Source organism: Pleurodeles waltl, chromosome 8, assembly GCF_031143425.1.
Source record: "Pleurodeles waltl isolate 20211129_DDA chromosome 8, aPleWal1.hap1.20221129, whole genome shotgun sequence".
Taxonomy (NCBI): domain Eukaryota; kingdom Metazoa; phylum Chordata; class Amphibia; order Caudata; family Salamandridae; genus Pleurodeles; species Pleurodeles waltl.
In genome coordinates this window covers 436,020,920-436,042,226 of record NC_090447.1, presented here as the reverse complement: position 1 = coordinate 436,042,226, position 21,307 = coordinate 436,020,920, and the positions used below count along the sequence as shown (strand labels likewise).

Below are 21,307 nucleotides of genomic sequence, written 5' to 3'. Positions count from 1 at the left end.
AAGACATGCCGGACAACCTAAAACAAATAAAATAAGCATATTGAAAACAAGCAAATGTGAGTTACAAAACACAAAGCTAATTGTAAGCAATGGACAGCTTGCAATCCTAGGGAATCCTTCAGTATGTCCCCAATATGTCTTTGCAGCCAGACTGCTCCGATATCTGGTAGGCTTCGACTTAAAGAAAAAAAAGTAGAGCAGATAGCAGAGGGAACTGTGGAACGAATAAAGGCCATATTCATGTTTGAAACACATTCCATTATGATCAGCTGAAACAATTAAGAGGTAAGACGCAAGCAATGACCTATTGTTAAAATGATTCTGACAGTCACTACAGAGCTATAAAGAAAGTATCTGGGGAAGGAGATTTCTAAGGCTTAACTAATCATTTAAAAACATAGGTTCGAGGAAAGAGTGCTTGCTCTGTTTGCAGTACCTGTAAAGTCCTTATACGATCCGATACATTTTCCTGGGAAAACACACGCCCGGGTCTTTGAGGTTCCTGCACAACATCAGGAATAAAAATGCTATCATGTGATAAAGCTCTTCCTCCCATGTGCGACCTACAAAAAGTAAACATTTGTTAAAACACTGACACACATTTTTTTTAACCTGAACTTCAAAATGCAGTGTTCAATTTGTTGTACAATTTATATTTACTTCTTTACGTGCCATAACGCAGTTAATTAGCCCTGGGGGAGAGCACAGGGTTCCATCAAACTATCAATAGCAAAAGACCAATCCACTGTAATAAGAACAAAAATAAAACACCGGAACATAGGTCTCAAATACATTTAGAAATAATGCTACATGGAAGTTGTTTTGGAATTTGCATTCATTAAACAATAAACAGTGCACCTAAGGAGTTGTAATCCATTCAACATATCTTGATTTGTCAATACTTCCTTGTGTGGTACACAAAGAGGATATGATGAGCTCTACAAGATCCAAGTGATCTATAAGCCTGACCAAACATATTCATGGTCCCTTGAGCCACTTTGTGACAGATTCCTCTGCTTTATTTGCCACACTATTGGAATGAATTTTACGAACGTATTTTGTCCCCTTGAGAAGGCTTATTGGTGCTATGTTGGTGATGCATATCAGAGTGAAACACGTAAGCTGTGGCTACCTCATTCAAGCATGAATTTAAATTGTTCATTTTATTAGGAACAATAATCAGGTTTTATGTAATTTGAAAGAAAATCAAGTAATCCTTCCTCAGCATTTCCTTTCTTTTCCAATCCAAAACTTTGATACTGCCTGAGTCACTGGCTACCACCTTTATAGAAGCTGAGTATGGTCCCCAAAGAAGAGTGATTTCAGTCTTTAGGAAAGAATGTCTTCCCTGGAATTAAGTTGGTTACACACTTTTAGCTAGTTAGAATTATTTGTGAGGCACATTATAATACTGAATTATATGGAAGAGCTGCTTTGGCCACTGTAAGGAAATGCCTCCTTGGCATGGTTACCCCCTGACTTTTTGCCTTTGCTGATGCTAAGTTATCACTTGAAAGTGTGCTGGGACCCTGCTAACCAGGCCCCAGCACCAGTGTTCTTTCCCTAAACTGTACCTTTGTCTCCACAATTGGTACAACCCTGGCACCTAGGTAAGTCCCTTGTAACTGTACCCCTGGTACCAAGGGCCCTGATGCCAGGAAAGGTCTCTAAGGGCTGCAGCATGTCTTATGCCACCCTAGGGACCCCTCACTCAACACATGCACACTGCTTCACAGCTTGTGTGTGCTGGTGGGGAGAAAATGACTAAGTCGACATGTCACTCCCCTCAGAGTGCCATGCCAACCTCACACTGCCTGTGGCATAGGTAAGTCACCCCTCTAGGAGGCCTTACAGCCCTAAGGCAGGGTGCACTATACCACAGGTGAGGGCATAAGTGCATGAGCACCATGCCCCTACAGTGCCTTAGACATTGTAAGTGCAGGGTAGCCATAAGAGTATATGGTCTAGGAGTTTGTCAAACACGAACTCAACCGCACCATAATGGCTACACTGAAAACTGGGAAGTTTGGTATCAAACTTCTCAGCACAATAAATGCACGCTGATGCCAGTGTGCAATTTATTGTAAAATACACACAGAGGGCATCTTAAAGATGCTCCCTGAAAACATACCCGACTTCCAGTGTAGGCTGACTAGTTTTTGCCACACATCAGACATGTTGCTGGCCACATGGGGAGAGTGCCTTTGTCACTCTGTGGCCAGGTACAAAGCCTGTACTGGGTGGAGGTGCTTCTCACCTCCCCCTGCAGGAACTGTAACACCTTGTGGTGAGCCTCAAAGGCTCACCCCCTTTGTTACAGCGCCACAACAAAGGGCCTGCCCCTCCGGCCACTGCCTCCACTTTTGGCGGCAAGGCTGGAGGAGATAATTAGAAACACAAGGAGGAGTCACCCACCAGTCAGGACAGCCCCTAAGGCAGAGGTCTTCAAACTGGGAGGCTGGCCCCCCTAAGGGGGCCTCAAGTGATCCCAGGGGGGCCCAGACTCTGCCCAAAATATATATTATACAGATAACAGGCCTTTGTTTTAATCAGAAGCATGTTCTTGCAGTTTTAAAAAGGTAACAGTACTTAACTGCAATGTTTAAATAGGTTTAGACATATTTAAACATTGCCATGTTTATAAAATAATTGTGAGAAATTCTGAGGGGGGCCCAATGATTTTTATTTTTTAACTGGGGGGCGCGGCATTAAAAAGTTTGAAGACCTCTGCCCTAAGATGTCCTGAGCAGAGGTGACCCTTACTTTTAGAAATCCTCCATCTTGTGGATGGAGGATTCCCCCAATAGGATTAGGGATGTGCCCTCCTCCACACAGGGAGGAGGCACAAAGAGGGTGTAGCCAGCCTCAAGGACAGTAGCCATTGGCTACTGCCCTCCCAGACCTAAACACACCCCTAAATTCAGTATTTAGGGGCCCCCAGAACCTAGGAAACTAGATTCCTGCAACCTAAAGAAGAAGAAGGACTGCTGACCTGAAGCCCTGCAGTGAAGATGGAGACAACAACTGCTTTGGCCCCAGCCCTACCGGCCTGTCTCCCAACTTCGACGAAAACTGCAACAGCGACGCATCCAACAGGGACCAGCTACTTCTGAAGCCTCAAAGGACTGCCCTGCACCCAAGGACCAAGAAACTCCTGTGAACAGCGGCTCTGTTCAACCATCTGCAACTTTCTTGCAACAAAGAAACAACTTCAAGGACTTCACATTTCCCGCCAGAAGCGTGAGACTTTCTACTCTGCACCAGACGCCCCCGGCTCGACCTGCGGAAAGCCAACACTACAGGGAGGACTCCCCGACGACTGCGAGCCCGTGAGTAGCCAGAGTTGACCTCCCTGAGCCCCCACAGCGACACCTGCAGAGGAAATCGAGAGGCTTCCCCTGACCGCGACTGCCTGTAACAAGGGACCCGACGCCTGGAACCAACACTGCACCCGCAGCCCCCAGGACCTGAAGGAACCGAACTCCAGTGCAGGAGTGACCCCCAGGCGACCCTCTGCCTAGCACAGGTGGTGGCAACGCAGAGGAGCCCCCCCTGTGCCTGCCTGCATCGTTGAAGAGACCCCCGGGTCTCCCCATTGCTTTCAATACAAAACCCGACGCCTGTTTGCACTCTGCACCTGGCCGCCCCTGTGCCGCTGAGGGTGTACTTTCTGTACCTGCTTGTGTCCCCCCTCCGGTGCCATACAAAACCCCTCTGGTCTGCCCTCCAAGGACCTGGGTAGTTACCTGCTGGCAGACTGGAACCGGGGCACCCCTGTTCTCCATTGAAGCCTAAGTGTTTTGGGCACCTCTTTGACCTCTGCACCTGACCGGCCCTGAGCTGCTGGTGTGGTAACTTTGGGGTTGCCTTGAACCCCCAACGGTGGGCTACCTTGGACCCAACTTTGAACCCTGTAAGTGTTTTACTTACCTGTGAACTCAACATTTACTTACCTCCCCCAGGAACTGTTGATTTTGCAGTGTCCACTTTTAAAATAGCTTATTGTCAAAACTGTACATGCTATTGTGATTATTCAAAGTTCCTAGAATACCTGAGTGAAATACCTTTCATTTGAAGTATTACTTGTAAATCTTGAACCTGTGGCTCTTAAAATAAACTAAGAAAATATATTTATCTATATAAAAACCTATTGGCCTGGAGTAAGTCTTTGAGTGTGTGTTCCTCATTTATTGCTTGTGTGTGTACAACAAATGCTTAACACTACCCTCTGATAAGCCTACTGCTCGACCACACTACCACAAAATAGAGCATTAGAATTATCTCTTTTTGCCACTATTTTACCTCTAAGGGGAACACTTGGACTCTGTGCACACTATTTCTTACTTTGAAATAGTATATACACAGAGCCAACTTCCTACAGCCACCATACCCATCTTTGGCTCAAACAAATGTTTGTGGTGAAATATGACAGGCAAATTACAGCTCTTGATCAACTGGTTCTCATGGCCAGGATGCAGTCCCTTCAAATGTGTATTTTTTGTTGCGCTGCCAACACATGGAAGTAGAGTTGTTGGGTTTTACAAGAACATGTTGTTGGATGCCCTCCCAGGATCCTCCCTACAAGGACAAAATGCAAAATTCAACTACAGCAGATGGCACAACAATACATGTACACCCTAAATAATTGAAAATACAACTGCATTTATTCTTACTCAGTCATTTGTGATTAGCAGCCAGCAGGATTAGACGGCTACTTTCAAATCTGGTACAGAACTGAAGAGTAATGGCTTCACAGTGCCTTTAACTTAACAAGCTTCCTGTTTTAAATTATGATTTGTTTATATTTTTTATAACATTAGGTACCATCTCATATTATTAGAGAGCATGTTAATGACCTCAGGTATATCAGTGACAAATCAGTATTTTTAAATGAAGATATATACAGATTTATAAGATATGTGACAGTGAATTATGGGGATGTTTTTTACCGAGGGGTTCTGAGTGAACAGACGATAAGCTCAAGCTGTCTATGATGTCACTCAGAACTCCTAGGTGAAACACATTGCCGTAATTCCCTTTTTACCAATCTAAAATGTTATGTAATGTATAGCCCTCAAATTCATATGCTCAGCCTTTCAAATGCTACACAGGAGCAGGGAAATAATGGAGAAGCCATACATACCATGGCATCTACTACATGTCTCAAATGCAAAATAAAAGCTGACCTCCTACCACCAACCCACCTTCTCACCCCTCCAAAAGCTGTGCTCCCACCCACCCCGAACACAACTCTCAAAGAGTCCAGCTACAGCAGACTGGAATCTCTTTATGACATAGCAACAGTGAGTGAGATACTCACTGTTGTTATGTCATAGCGTTGAACTACTGGATTTAGAATCCAGTCATTCATGCTAATGTCTTTCTATGAGAGCCATGCATAATAAAAAGAAATATAGATGGGTAACTGTGAATTACAGGGATGTTTTTCACTGAGAGGTTCTGAGTGACATCAAATAGACAACAAGAGTGAATCTTGAGTTGTCTATCATGTAACTCAGAGCCCCAAGGTGAAAAACATCCCCGTAATTCACTTTTAACGCATCTATCATTTTATGTTATGTATGGCCCTCAAAGTCATCTGTCCCTGCTTTCAACTGCTATCTACTGGTAGAGGCGAGTTCCGGTGGAACCATACATAACATGGATTCTGTTACAAATGGGGTTTCTCGTTGGCTAGGGTAGGCACCTCAGCCAGGCAGAACCCACCAGTCTAGTCAGGGCAAGTAAGTTATACACCAAAGATAACCTGCGCTCACCCACCAAAGACAACCTGCGCTTGACCCCGGTAACTTGGCCAAGATCAGTCAGACTTATCCTCAGAGGTCATGTGTAAAGAGTTTGCACAACCCACTCAACCAGCAACACAATAAATACACCACAAAAGAGACTCCACACAGGATTATGTAAAAATATAGGTCTTATTGCAAATATATCATTAGAACAGAATGACATCAGCACCATATGTACTCTAAGAGTACTATTGTACTGGCATGGCAACCATAGGTCAGAGTGACATCATGCACAACCACTATGCAAACTCTAAAAGGGGATACTTGCAATCCTGAATAACATCATAACCCCTATTGGTATACAAAACATTATCCGTGGGTATCCTCAGGGCATGAGATCCATCCCCCCATTTCTAGAAAATACACATGTGGTCAGGATAACATTCCATGTCATCCTACATACATGAGGCATGATGACCATACTCCTTATACAGTACTATGGACCTGCTGTGTGGCAATCCATATGATTTCTATAAGGGCCTTAGGGTATGTAGCAGTATGTATAAGGGTCCCCACATACATCCTCCAATAGCATTATGACACACAGGCTCTATATGGTGCCTGGACCCTGTGCGAGAAATATACCAGCCATCCAAAAAGTACATGGGGCGCCAAACCTCCTGCGCACCTATTGCATGCAATACCGTTGTTCCTCTCCTCCGAGGGGGAGTCCGGATGCTGTCCGGCAGGCAGGGACCCATGAGGCATTGGACTCCTCCGGGCTCAGGACTCGCATCCAACCTTCCAGGTTGGTAGACAGCAAGGCCGCCTTCAAGAGTAGCGCGGGTCGGCTACCTCACCCCGCGGGGCAGCAGAGTGAGCAGGCCAGTCTTGGGTGCCCCAGTATTTCCTGAAGGAACAGCTCACTCGCTGGTTCATGGCCAGCGGGCGAGCCTCTGTGGTTTGGCCTGCCTGCGGGGTAACAGTACCTTCACAAGGCAGAGGTCTGTGTCACTCCCAACTAGAGGAGCAGGCATCAGTGTGTCGGGCTCCGATCCAAGAGCCGGTGCAGGAGGAAGGGGCGCCTTGAGGGGGTATTCCGACGGCAGCACAAAAAAAAGGCATCATGTTCACCATGAAAAGCCGGTGCAGCCCAGTGGCAGGGGCTTGGGACCAGGAAAGCGATATCCGGCACCAGTTGTTCAAGTCAGTATTGACTTCTCCCTCCTCGTAGTCCAGGGCCTTCCCAGGGGGAATCCTGAGCTGCTAGCGGTGATGCAGGGAAGGTAGGCCTCAACCCGGCACCTTCAGCGTCGCATATCAAGGTTCCCCTTGCAGGGGGCCTGCGCCAGGGAAAGCCTCTCGCCGCTCTGCAAGAAGCGCTCACCAGGTGCTGTAGGAAATCTCCAGAAGTGGTGGCAACGCTCCCCTTGTGCTATAGAGGCATCAGCAGGGAGTGGAGAGGTGCTCTCCCTGCACCGGGTGGCACACTAGTGAAAATGAAGCGCTGACCATGCGCTATCCTTGTACCACCAAAGGACCAAGTGGAAACGCTCACCAGACACGTGTGCAAAAATTATGAAAGCACTCTTCACGCCTTGGGCAGACAAAACACCCCCAAGTAGCAGAAGGCAGCTCTTCCCCCAATTCTGGACTCCTTGGGGGCACTTTGAGGGGACACAACAGGTGCAGACAGGCCAGCTCACCTAAACCAGGGATTGTAGTGGTGGTCCCTCCTGGCAGTCCTTGGAGTGCTTAGTGCAGCCAAAGGCAGTAGGGCAGTTGGCAGCAGGCCAACATACAGAAAAGAAATCCAGATGAGTCCTTTGAGCCACCCAGCAGACACCAGGCAGCAGGGCAACAAAAAAAGAGCAGTCCAAATTAGTTCTTTGTGCAGTCCAGCAGTACCTCCGGCAGTGGTTCAGTTCCAGTTCCAAAAGTGTTCTGATAACCAGGGGGCTACAGCCCCTCCACTTGTACTCAGAAAAGCCTTTGTTCAGGGGTTACTTCCAAAGAGCCTTCTCAAGTGAAGCACAATACCCTTTCAACCCAGCCCTGTCTCCAGACATCAGTAGGGGATAATCAGTCCATGGTGTGAGGGCAGGACACAACCTATTCACATGAAGGCATGAACGACCCTGCCTCTCCCTAGCCCAGGAAGACTATCAATATGCAGATGCCTCTTCTGTCACACCCAGCCCTTCCTGTGTTATGGCTGTCTGGAAAGTATGCTCCAAGTGGAGCTGTCACTCTGCCCCGGACGTGGATTGGAGTCAGGCTACAAGGCACTAGAGAAAGCACAGAGAAATGCCCATTTTCTAAAAGTGGCATCTCTAAAATAGAAATAAAAAATCCACCTACACCAGTAAGCAGGATGTCTTACTACCATTCCAAACATACTAAACATGCCCACGCTATACCTCATAGATCAGAAGATACCACTTAGACATATGTCAGGGCATTTCCAATGCAATCCTATGAGAGGAGCGGCACTCGCAATAGTGAGAAACAAAATTTGCTGCATGTCACTACTAGGACATGTAGGACATAAAGATATATGTCCTACCTTTTACATACACAGCACCCTACCAATAGGGCTAACTAGGGCCTACCTTAGGGGTGACTTAGGGTTAGCCTGACTTGTCAAGTTAGTGAGGCAGTAAACTGCGTATGCAGGCCCTGCATTGGTAGGCTTGAGACAGGTTTGAAAGCCTATTTCTGTGGATATCGCAATCTGTGCTGCAGGCCCACTAGCAGCATTTAATTTAATGGGTGTATGTTGTAATACCACTTTACAAGGGACTTACAGGTAAATCAAATAAGTCAAACAGGTGTAATGCAATTATACTAAGTTGTAGCGGACTATAGCACTGATTAGCAGTGGTAAAGTGTCCAGAGTCCTAAAGCCAACAAAAAGAGGGACATAAAAATAGGAGGAAAAAGGCAAAAAGTGAGGCGAGAACCCTGCAGAAAGGGTAATTTCCAACAGCCTATGTTGTGTATTCTTGTCCCAAAGGTTACAAAATAAAAAAGTGCCTTACCTGCCACCCTTGAACAACCCCCAGCACCTTTTCTGCTTTCCTTCCCCCCTTCAGTTGTGCTGTCTGTTTTCCTTTAAAGCAGACGAGCAGCACTGTGCTGACAGGATCTAAGGGAGTTCTGTCAGTCTGGCCTGGAAGGCCTGCATAATGTAGCAAATGGGTAACAAGTTTTGTTATCAACTGTTGCCATGTCATAGAATTATGTATTGTCAGATTTACAAAACTAAAATAAACGATAGAGGTTCTCTATGACAGACATACATAACAAATAATATATAACTTACAAATCAAAGGATGGCTGTTTTATTGAAGTAATTTGTAAGATGCAGTTTACAAGATATCTGGCACAAACAGCAGTGGTTGTTGTTATGGTTATGTGACTTCTGTAAAGCGCCTAATAGTGTGGCACTCTAACACTTTTTCGAAGGCCAGGGGTTACTTTTCAAAAACATCACAATGAAACAAACATTTCCATCATAGACCTGCCTAGGTTTTGGAAATGTGTGGTCAGTAGTGAGAGAAACTGTAAAACTGTTGGGTGTAGCCAGCCACCAGCATGGTATAAGTAAAAACTCACAAAGGTACAATTTACAGTTCCCATTTGAAAGGCACAAGTTTAGTTATGATGTAATTTAAACTCTCAGGCACAAATGTACATTCACAGAGTCTTAAATCGGTTGAAAAAGGAATGGTATTGTGACAAGTAGGGAAAAAAGAGACTGTGCTGGATAGCTGAAATGAAAGACGTTTCTCAGTTAAGGGGTTGGGCCGTGGGTTTCAGACATTAGCAGAAGGTACAGAAAAATAACTTGTGGCAGGATACACTTCTTGGTGGTGTAGATGATCAGCTCCTTCAGGCAGAATGCACAGATGGTCAGCTCCTCGGGTGGAATGCACAGTTGTCTTCCTGGTGCCCTCAGGTAAACAAATATGAGGTATTTTCTACATGTCATTATGCAGTCAATGGTTGTAGGGCATTATCAATGATGGGTGCTGTCAGTTACTTGTGGTATCAGTAGGTGCTAATGCACTCCAAACAAGTTATCCAAGTTACTATTTTTGTACAATATCAAAGGACAGCTAGTTCTAGCAGTCACAACTCACTTTAGAAGTTGATAGTGGGACTGGAAGTCAGATTTTGTACCACACAAGTAATTGCCAAACAATCATCTCAAAGACCAGTCAGCACTATTACAGGTATCGGGCAGTTGAAATTAGAAATAACCAAAGAACACTAGGGACTTAGCACCACCAAACGATGTTAACAGATTAGAAAAATTAACTGTGCATGCTACAAAAACAGTTAAACATGTTATATTGTTTACCATTGTACAGTTCAGAACCTTGACGACCTTAGTAACACTGTGTGAGGCTGAGTCAGTGCTGCACTGACCATGGTGAAATCCAAATAACTCACTACCCAAAGCTGAACTGGACACAGCCCACAAATGGAGGTTTTTAGGTACACAATGCAATAACAAGGAGTGTCTAGAGTTCGTGTACTGGGTTAACAGGGACCCTGGTCATAGGTAAGGTCAGTGAAAAGAAGAAAGCCAGCCTCAGGTCAAGTAGACCAGTCTCGTTCTCATCAGATCAAAAGTACCATTTCTATAAAGCCAATAACACTGTGGAATAGACTAGGACTCTGTGTGCACCATGATGCCTTCTTTAGGGGCTCCTATCTCAAACAGTTGGGCAGCAATAAACATTTTGTAAGGTGATGGTACAATTGGGCCCTGGGTTACCTTGAGGATCCACTGGTCTCTCAGCAGTAATCGGGGTAACGTATTGATTTAATGTTAGGTTTAACCAGACCTTTAAATCTGAAAATCCTCAAACATAGGTTGTAGAAGGATTATTCTAACTTTTCAGGAATCATGGCACTGTGTCAACCTGGTGCAGTGTCTCCCTCCACACACTTTATTTATACCCAGGTGTGTTAAATGTGATGTATGAAATTTCTTCCCAAAATAAATCTTCCATTAAACAGTTTATGCTAACATCTTTCATGTGTTTATTAAACTGAATTCTTAAACAGTTTTTTTTCTCACTTTTTCATGTATATGTATTCACTTCCAATAATGAAGATTCAAATAAAACCTCAATGTGTTTCAGACGCCTGGTCCTTCATCAGGAGATAATTTCCTGGGTACAAATAAGGTGTGCGGAGGGAGACAATGTGCCAGGTTGACACAGTGCGGACACTGGGTTTGAATTTACATCCTTGATCAGATGATGATACCCCACCAGCACATTAAATGTCTGAGGATTGATGACACATTGTTGAACTGTGGTGTGCACCGAAACGACTAAACTACGTTCAAACTAGCAAATTATCACACAACAAAAGCAAGCGAATTAGATTCTTACTTAAAAACAACAGCAGTCCCAACCAGTTTCCAATATATATATAGAGATTTATACCTGCTACTAAAACGTAAATAAAAGTCATGTACAATTTGATAAATTAATTACAGTTATCTGAATAACAAAAAGATGCACACTCCACCACAAGATAATTTTGAACATCATACCAAGTAAATATTGCTGCTTCTATGCACGTACGAGTATTTATATAGGTCTTACTCCAGCCACTAAAACTTTACCAAGTGTCAAGTGTATATATGTATGTATACATTAATTTCAGTTTTGTATATTAAAAAAACAAATAACTCCCTTCAACCTTTGTCCCATACATCCTCTCTTTGACTCATCCCGAACCTTTCTGGCAATGAATGCCCAAGCATCCATTTTAAACCTCACATTCCTTTTTTAGCCATGTCACCCAACTAATGGACACACATGGCCACTACTTACTAAAACAACTTGCTACTTCCTCTTTTAAATCCATTCCCATCATTCTATCCCTACTCTAAACTTTACTAAAACACACAAGATCAAGAGCACAAACCTAACAATAATGCACACAATTAAAAAAAAAAAAAATATTTATTACTAATCTACTAAATATGAACTCTAATCTTGGGTTTTAGAGTAGAGTGCTACTTGCCATCAATCGATTCAACGTCTTGTCAGGGGTAATCAGCGCAATATAAATACAATTCACAATTACAATTACACTCTCCAACCACAGCACAAATAGGGATGCCACAGACGGCCACAGGAAACGTATGTTCATGTAGACACTGGCCAGGTATCTTGAGCGGGATAAACTATATATGGTAGACAAAAAGTCAAAGTTGCCCAGGACAATTTGTATGTGGATTCTTCTAATTCTCCCAGAAAGGCTACAGAGCCAAGGAAACTTGAAGGGGAACCACTTGCACTTGTGTTGTGTTGCAATCAGAGGACACCATTCATTTAGCATATACAGAACTAAACATATAAATTCAAAATATATTCGTAGTACACATGCCATTGCAGTCATGACACAGAAAGAGGAGGACCCTAGTTATGGGAACTGAATGGACATTCATTAAATGGAGCAGTAGAACCTGTCCTAGATGTACAAGTAAAATACGTCCTGTGCTTTGTATTAAAAATTACGCATCTACCAACTGCTTCCCCATTGCTTAGTGATGAGACAGTAGTCAACCTGCATTATAGGCAGAGGTACATTTTATTTTAGGGCAACCCCTGTTCAGAGAAAGCCTAGTAGAGGAGCAAATGAGGAATTGTGTAGCACTTCCAGTGGACTCTGATGTTGAGATCAATGGGGGAAAATCTTAGAGCAGGCCAGAAGAACAAAAACGGGCAGAGGGTCAGAAGTTTGGGAGCTGTGAGCGAATGTCACAATGTGAGTGAATGTCCATCTTACATCGGGTAGTACAGAATTTGAAGTAACAGTAATATTTATTCTAGCCTGCGGCTAGCACAATTAGAAAGATGTCTTTAGTTTTCTGAAATACTGCAAAACCGCTGGTACTCTTAGGAGGAGAAAGGCTTAAGGGAACACTGTGATCAACTGATAAGGAAGCCATTCCGCAGGATGCCGTACTCTGTGCTCACTGAGTTTACAAATAAGTGCACATAGTTAAGATTCAGACACAGGGATGCAGAGACCAAAAAGGGATACACAGCTGACTTCAACCTGCTTCTTAGTTTGACTTTGTACTTTCTATTGTGCAAGCAGGAGGAAATATACTGCCCAAGTAATGGCCATCAGGTGCAGACTTCTGTTCCTCCTCTGACAAGACCTCATCACCATCAAAGTGCTATAGTATGGATCCTTAGTTAAATCTGCAAGTTTGATAACAAGACCTTTCAGCAAACTCGATTCCAGAAACCCCAGACAGAATTTAGGGGCACTCAATTTCCTGGGCATCTCAGCAGTGATAAACACTCAAACGCCAACTCTTACCTGCAGTTTTCTTATTCTTAGGCTGGTACACATGGAGTGGTATAAGAGACAGCAAAAAGGTATTTTTATAAACCAGACAGATAAATTAGTTGATGAGCGAGGAACTGAAAAAAAAAGTCTTCCTAAATACAATAATGATGTACAGAAGATGGAAAGTCAGATCCACAGATCTGCTAGTAGCACAGTTTGCCAAAGTAGCTCTGGAGATACCAAGGTCAAGGAAAGTTGCAAGGGGACAGGGACCTTCTGCAGGGTTGTCCTAGGACCCTTTATGTCTGTAAATACCAACTTCCCCAACACACAAGAGTGTTTTCAAAAAGGGCAAAGGAGAAATATCAGTACTCAGAAACTTCTACCATATTAAAACATATTAGTCCTGCCTGAAGGATCTCTTGAAGTCAGCATTCTCCCTGACCAATTTGGCATATTCCTTTGCCCACAGCTTCATTCCATACCAGCTTTGTTCCGTTCCTTACTTTTCTTCTGACAGACCCATCAGTTCTTAATATCTTTGCCAGGCAGGCATATGCTCAGTGCTTAATTTGTGCTTGTCGTTTCCGGTGCGGAGCACCTGCACTTATTTTTGAGGGCCTGCACTTATTTTTCTGCCTCAAGCATTTACTGAGAGCAAAAGACACATATGGGAAAGACGGAGGAATAGAAAAATGAAAAAGCGTCACAAAGGGGAAAAGCAGAAAGCTGCAAGAGTGATCTGAAGAGGCAGGGAGTGGCTTTAAATGGATTGAAGAGGCCCGAGGTGGCTTCAGGATTACGCTGCCTCAGTATTCCATGCTCGCACATTTAATTGCAGAAGCCGTGTCTTTAAGGGGAGGGCTTTGGGCACCGGAACATTTTCATTTACAAATTAAGCACTGCATATGCTGCATTTAGCCTATTTATTGGAACAAGATGCTGAAGAAGAAAGTCCACTTATATTTTATACTGTCTGTGATAGGCTTCATGTTATGGAGCTTCAAAGAAATTATTTATGACAGACCCAATAATAGCTGGATGCTGCACCCTTAAGAGATGTTGAGAATGCTAGCTTTTCCTGGAAGGGTTTCTACATTCTGCCCATAACAAGTGAGAAGCAAGCATTACAATAAAGCAGAACTGAACTTGGAAGATTCCATGGTCAGAGATATCCCATGTAGTTTAACAACTCTGGTTGAGTTAAAGTTCTTTTATTTCTATCATGGACGAATGTAACTTGGCAAGAGCATTTCTTAATCAATCCATGTATACTCTTTTCTCTACCAGGAAAATGAAACCCTCCAACCTTGGAGCATCAGTAGCGGATGTGGGAATTGCATCCAGATAGGAGTATGCCAATGCTAGTTATCTAGGTCTTCTGGTGTAATCTATCTGTAATCTTCAAGGTGTTTTGAATATGGATGTCAAATCACTTCATTGGCTGTCTTCAGCTCAGCAGACCCAGTTTAAGATCCTCTGTAATGCCCATAAAACCTTGTACAATGTAGAGTCGAACAACTTTGAGGACAAACTAATTAGATATGTCCCAGCAAGTTTTTTATGGTTTGGGACCCTGCGCCAACTCCAGGCCTCAACATTAAGGCCATCTTCAAGTGATGGCTGTGCCTTTTCCATCTTGGTTCCCCAACTGAGGGACATGTTACCTCTGTATCTTTGTCTCACAAAGAATCCCTATGCTTTTCAAAAAGACCTGTTAATTTTTTTCATTTAGTAATTTTTTTATTCCCCACAATCCCCAGTTAACTGTAGCTTTGGTGCCACAAAACCCAGTAGCGAGCTTCCACCCTATCCACCCTTTATCGCTCAATCATACCACATCTATTCCTGTTTTGTCCCAAGAATCATTCCTAAAACCTCCAGGAGAAGTCGCTTAAGGAAAATAATCAGGTTCTGTATTATGATTTTGCCTGTTTAATTTAGATAATTTTGGAATGCCTGCAATAAGAGCGATAGCAGAGCATTCCCACTTACGTTGATTTAGTTGTCCAAATCCAATTGCTCTTTTTAACCTCAGAGACTGCACTCTAAATTGCATTGTTATATGACAGTTTTTATTCAGCTTTTAAGCAATATAATAAATCTCTTTGAGTGTTTGTGGATCATTGGCCACAATGAAGGCCTGAAAATGCTGAGGACAGCATATACATGTTCTGTAATTAGCTATAAAGGGCATTGATTATCACTTCAAAAAATACAATCAAACCTCCAGGTTTTAAGACAGTTAGTTTATACCCGGAGGTAAAAAGGCAGGGAGTGCTAAGTGTTCGGAAGTACAAAGCTCAGTGAGTAAATCGCTCAATGCAGAGCTTTATGTGCAACATGTGTGTCCCAGGGTGGGGTCCCAGCATGGACAACTCACCATTTTGATCTTCATCCTCCTGTGAATACAATGATCATCATCATATTGGGTAATAATAACATTTATTAAAGCACCTCAAAACATTAGCATTTGCGTGAACAAGCACTACCTGAAAGGTTACTTGTTGCTATGTCTATTAATATTATGAAGTCTGCAAGAGCATAAATCCTAAGTAGGAACTTAGGGCCAGATGTAGCATTATTGCAAATTGCGACTTGCAATTTGCGAGTCGGTGCGACTCGCAAATTGCAAGTGGCAATTTGCAATGCAGAACGGTGTCTCAGACACCGTCTGCAAGTCGCTATGGGGTCGCAAAGACCCACCTCATTAATATTAATCAGATGGGTCGCAAATTGCGGCCCCATAGCGACTATAGGCACTCGCAAACATGGAGGCCTGCTGTAGTCAGCAGACCTCCATGTTCGTGACTGCTTTTAAATAAAGCAGTTTTTTTTTTTTTAAGTGTAGCCCGTTTTCCTTAAAGGAAAACGAGCTGCACTTAAAAAAAAAAACGAAACCTTTAGTTTCGGTATTTTTTCAGGGGAGGTAGTGGTCCCTTTGACCACTACCTGCCCTGAAAAAATAGTTTTGGGTCCATTCACAAAGGGGAAGGGGTCCCATGGGGACCCCTTCCCGTTTGCGAGTGGGTTACCATCCACTTCAAGTGGATGGTAACTGCGACTCCATTTGATTGCATTCCACTGCGAATCGCAAATAGGAAGGGAACACCCCTTCCTATTTGCGATTCGGAAATACATTTTGCGAGTCGGTCCTGACTCGCAAAATGCATTTCTGCATGAGAAACACGCATTTGCGAGTCGCAAACGGCAAATTTTGCCGTTTGCGAGTCGCAAAGTGTTTCCTGCATCTGGCCCTTATTCCTCTTCAAACTGTTTCCGCTGCCTCTTCTAGTATCACAGGATTTCTTTCTCCTTCTAATATAGACACTACTGAGAGTAACAAATGATAAAGACAGAATCATTAACGAACTCCATTTACAAAATGGAGAGTACAATGGGAAATAAATATTTGAGTGCTGTTGTATGCTGCCTCTTTGTATTTGTTAGATTTGTCCAGATCTCCATTTACCTCTTTGAAGTACAGAGTTGCAGAGTTAGTCCAAGCCAAAAGAAGACCCCTGAATGGCCTCTCCTCTGGCTGTGACTAAGATCAATTTAAGAAGGGATCTCTTATCTGGGTTTAATAGGTGCTGAAAACTCTAGATTATCACTTCCTTGTCCTGCAGACAGAGGGGTTAGTGATCATGTTAAGGTGGCTTTCGATGAATTGAATTCTCAATTTCTATATATTATCAGCCTGATGATTCTAGTCATCTGCAGGAACATCAGATGTTGAGATGCCACCTGTCAGGAATCTCAGATGTGTGATCATGATCCTACTGTTCACGCACTACATTAGGACACTGGCCCAAGGGTGGGCAACCACACAATTTCTACACTTACAACTAACACAGAGGCGCGACATATAGCAGAACCATCACTCCTGCTGTTCCTGCACATCTCTGTTGCATGACAGACATGATACGCAGCAACTGAGTTAGGTGAAAGAGTCCTGGGCAGCACACACACGGAACCCTTTTTAATGATTGGGATTGACACCCTATGAATTATTATCTAATAGTACCATTGCGGGATGCCTTCATTAGAGAAGCTTACAAACCATAAAATAAACCGATAGAGAAGTTCTAGAACTGATGTGAAGAGCCATCCTGAAACCTATCAATCAATCTACGTGAACTGCCTGGAGACCAGAGGAACTATCCCCTCATCCTGCAGAACTTCTAAACATGTTGAATTCCATTAAATAATTCATAGTGAAAAAAAACTTTGTGATCATGTGGGTTAAATTAAGGACAAACTCCTCTCCCTAAAAAAGGTGGGCAAACGGCCATTAATGGCGGGGAGTAGGACCAACAACTGGCCTGAGCCCCCCTAGTTTAGCTTTGCGACTTTTAAGAAAGTAAGCCCCTGCTTACAATTCAGGTGGTCTAAGATCACCGAGAACAAAGTCATCAATCTGTAAAAATCATAAAACTAGAATCATCTGTTTTTGTTAATGAAAATTGAGTAATTCCCACACACATTTCATGATGGACATTCTTTGATGTGTGGAAAATGGAAAATAGGTGCATAATACATCAGACCAAAGGAAAAATATAAATTTGTGGACATAGAAAATATGCGAGAAATAAACTTGAGGAGAAAGGCCCTAGGTATAATGCCTCTCCAAAAGTACACATACTCCAGTTCTAACGGGTGGCCAACAGGAGAGTCAGGTCAGGGCACATCAAGTGGGAAACATGTGTAGCATCCCAGCTCTACAGTCATTCTTTTTACAAAGATGATGAATGTTTCCATACCGGGGCATCAGCAGGTGCTTGTTGGCCTGCATAATTATGGCAATATGAGGGGCTCAATGTAATACAAATTTAAACCAATTTAACATAAACAAGTAAAATAATTGGTATGTTTACTGGAGAGAGCTAGGAAATAAAGCTTTTGCTTGACAACAATAAATTAAAGCTTGAGTGCCTATGTAATGTAACCAGTAAGGACTAGAAGGAAGGAGGCAACAAAATCATTTTTTGTTGCTAAATACCATTAACTTGTGTATTGCTGCAGCGATGGGTGCCAATCAGATTCCACTCCACATCCTGCCCAACATCAGCAATTTAAGTTGAGTGGAGTGAGGAAATGGGGACACAAGGAAATTGTGGATATGATTCCAACTAATGTATTCCGGTTGTATGCCACAATATCACAATTAAATCGATCTAGGGATATGTCAACTCCACAAATATCAGCTAACAACATGTACTCAACATGGCCATACATATGGAAGCACAGATGTATTATTAATAACTCCACATTCATTTATCTTGATGATATTTTGGTAGTTGATACTGTGGAGTTGGTAGAAGTGTAGATATTTAAACTTTGACAGGATGGCAAAACACGCTTGTTTCTCACATTTGTTTAGCAGTGTTAAACGAGGCCTAGCATGGGGATCATGAACAAAGTAACATTGAGATGCATGTTTTTTTAAGTATGCAACTAATTTTTCAATTTGAAATAAACACGGCCAATGGCCTTCACCTTTGTACTGCAGATAAGCAGCCTGTAGTGTCCTAGAATTTATGTTACAGTGATGTAATAAGCAGATGCTCATTGGTTGGATGGGTGTTCTCTTGTAGAATGTAGTATAATGTAGTGTGTTTAGTTTTGAATGTAAGCAGTAGTTGGTGTCCCCCCTACATGCATGCTATACAGCTGTGGACAACAATAAACCTAACAAGACATCCACCATGTCTGGATATCTATACTGTACATATTAGTGACGAGGAAGGATAGAAACTGACATTTCTTATACCCTGCTCACATTTGAGGTGCTGTAGATCTTTGTGCAGCTTACCATCAGGTGTTACTAGATGAAAAATCAAGTCATTTCACTGCATGACGGTACTTTTCAATTTTGTCGTATGCCATTTGGACTGGGTTCAGTGGCGTCTGTGTTTCAGAAGATTATGTCCAGACTATTTACAGGCATGAACAGTATTGTTGTGTTTCAAGATGACATTTTAATACACGCCATTACTAAAAAAACATGTGATAAAGCTGTAGAGAATGTACTTTCAGTGTTACAGGCCAATAGTGTCCAAGTTAGAGGGGATAAGTGACTTTTAAGTGTGAATGAAATTTACTGTCTAGGATATATGTTGTCTGGTGAAGGCGTCAGACCTAAACCGTTTATTGTAGATGGGATTTTGAAAGAGCCCCACCGCACTGACAATGATCAGTTACGCTCATTTTTGGGCTTACGTGAGTTTTCCTCAAAATTCATTAGAAATTATTCCGAACTCTGAATATTTCAAAATATTGTTGAAGAAAGGACCAGAATTTGTATGGACTTCCAGCTGTCGGATCAACTCGAGCTTATTCAGCAATGTGTAGTTGAAGCACCTGCTTTACAAGCCTATGTAGAAGGTTGTGATAAATTTGTTACTATTGATGCTAGTTCTTGTGGTATGGGAACTTTGGTATCGCAGATTGAGGATGGAAAAGAGTTCACCATTGGATTTGCCTCAAGAAGGATGAAAGATGTTGAAACACTGTAATAGAGAAGGAAATGCTGGCATGTGTTTGGAGCATACACAAATTTAATACATATTTGTGGGGAAGAAAAGCTTGCCTTGGAACTGACCGTCAACCCCTGGTGGATATTATCTCAGGCAATAAAATAAATAAAACTACTGCAAGATTAGCCAGATTAGCAACTAAACAGCTGGAGTTCAATTTCACGGTAGTTCACATTGCAGGAGGAAAGAATATTGAAGCAGATTTTTTAGCAAGAATGCCTGTTGCTGAAGAGGTTTGTAAGGAAGTGGTACAAGATGAGGTTGAACAATGCATTTGTGGAAGACTTTATTATGTCAGGATATGAATGAATGGTGTGAGGCACTCGAAGGTGATAATGTATTACCTTAGGTCATAAAAATGGTCACTTCTGGGTGACAGATGGAAAAATCTTTGGACTGTTCAATGCTGTCATTTTGCAAAGAAGCAGATTAATTATCTGTTGAGAGTAGTTTACTAATGAGAGGAGATAAATTGACCCCTCCAAATTCTTTCAAATAAAAAATAATGGAATCTTCCCATTCTGGTCATTTGGAAGTATCTACCACCAAACACAGGGTATGACATGATTATTGGTGGCCTGGTATGGATCGGGAAGTGGAGATGGTTGTGAAAGAATGTGTGCAGTGATGTTATAGTGATACACAATTGGTTACTTCAACACCTCCTCCTATTCCTGTCAAATGTCCATGTAAAGTGTGGCAAACAGTTGGTGTGGATTTTTGTGGGCCGATTTCATATTCTGCTCAAAACCATTCTATTGTGTTGGTGGATTATCTTTCCAGATAGGTAGAGGTTAAAGGGGTGTCTGAGCCAGACACTAAAGGAGTGATTTGTTTTTTTCCAGAAAGTATTTAACTAGGAAGGGGTACCAAGTGAATTACCTACTGACAACGGTGTTCAGTTCACATCTTCCAGCATGACAGATTTTTTAAACAAGTTAAGTATAACACATCTTCGCACACCTATGTCATCCCCAGGCCAATGGTAAAGTGGAGAGGTTTAATCGAGTACTAGTGGAGTGCATACAGAGTGCCATCAGATCTAGAGTCAACTGTGAAACTGCTATCAGGGAACTACTATCAGCATACAGAACCACGCATCATTCAGTCACAGGGGAGGTACCTTTTGAACTTATAAGAGGGAGAAAAGTTTACTTCTTCCTTGAGTCCCTTCTGGAAAGTAAAAGCATTAGATCAAAAAACTGATGTTGAAAAACATTCACAATAGGCCAACAATGCCAGAGATGAGCAGAGTGTGGTAAGGAGTGGGAAAGAAATTAAATTAAGAAGCAAAAGAAATGATGACAGAAATACATTTCACATATGTGATTTAGTTTGCATCAAGAATCCTGCTTTATTACAAAAAGGAGTTTCGAAATTCAGAGCTCCCATTTGCATAGTTGAAATTAGAGGTCAAGCAGTGAAAGTAGCCAATGATCAGTGGTGGAATACATCTCGTCTTGCAAAAACCTATGAGACAGAGGTGTTCAATGAAAATAAAGTGAAAAACGTTCAAAAGATATTGAAAGATGATAACGGAGGCAAACTAAAGAGTCAAAACATGATCCTACGTAGAAGCAATAGAAAGAGAGAAATTCCTTCCAGGATTATAGGTTCATTCACCCTTTATAGGACTCCACGTTTAAAGATTAGAGGTTCACATTTTTTTTCTCTTCTTTGATACAT

At 42.5% G+C, this 21,307-nt stretch overlaps 1 protein-coding gene across 5 annotated transcripts in view; it reads right to left on the bottom strand.

Moving 5' to 3' along the window:
* CRACDL (CRACD like) overlaps positions 1–21,307 on the bottom strand; it is a 630,552-nt gene that overhangs the window by 147,248 nt on the left and 461,997 nt on the right. For all 5 annotated transcript variants that reach the window (XM_069204319.1, XM_069204324.1, XM_069204322.1 and 2 more), the window contains one exon: positions 437–563. In XM_069204319.1, the coding sequence (XP_069060420.1) occupies positions 437–563 (127 nt within the window). The remainder of the gene's footprint in view (positions 1–436; positions 564–21,307) is intronic.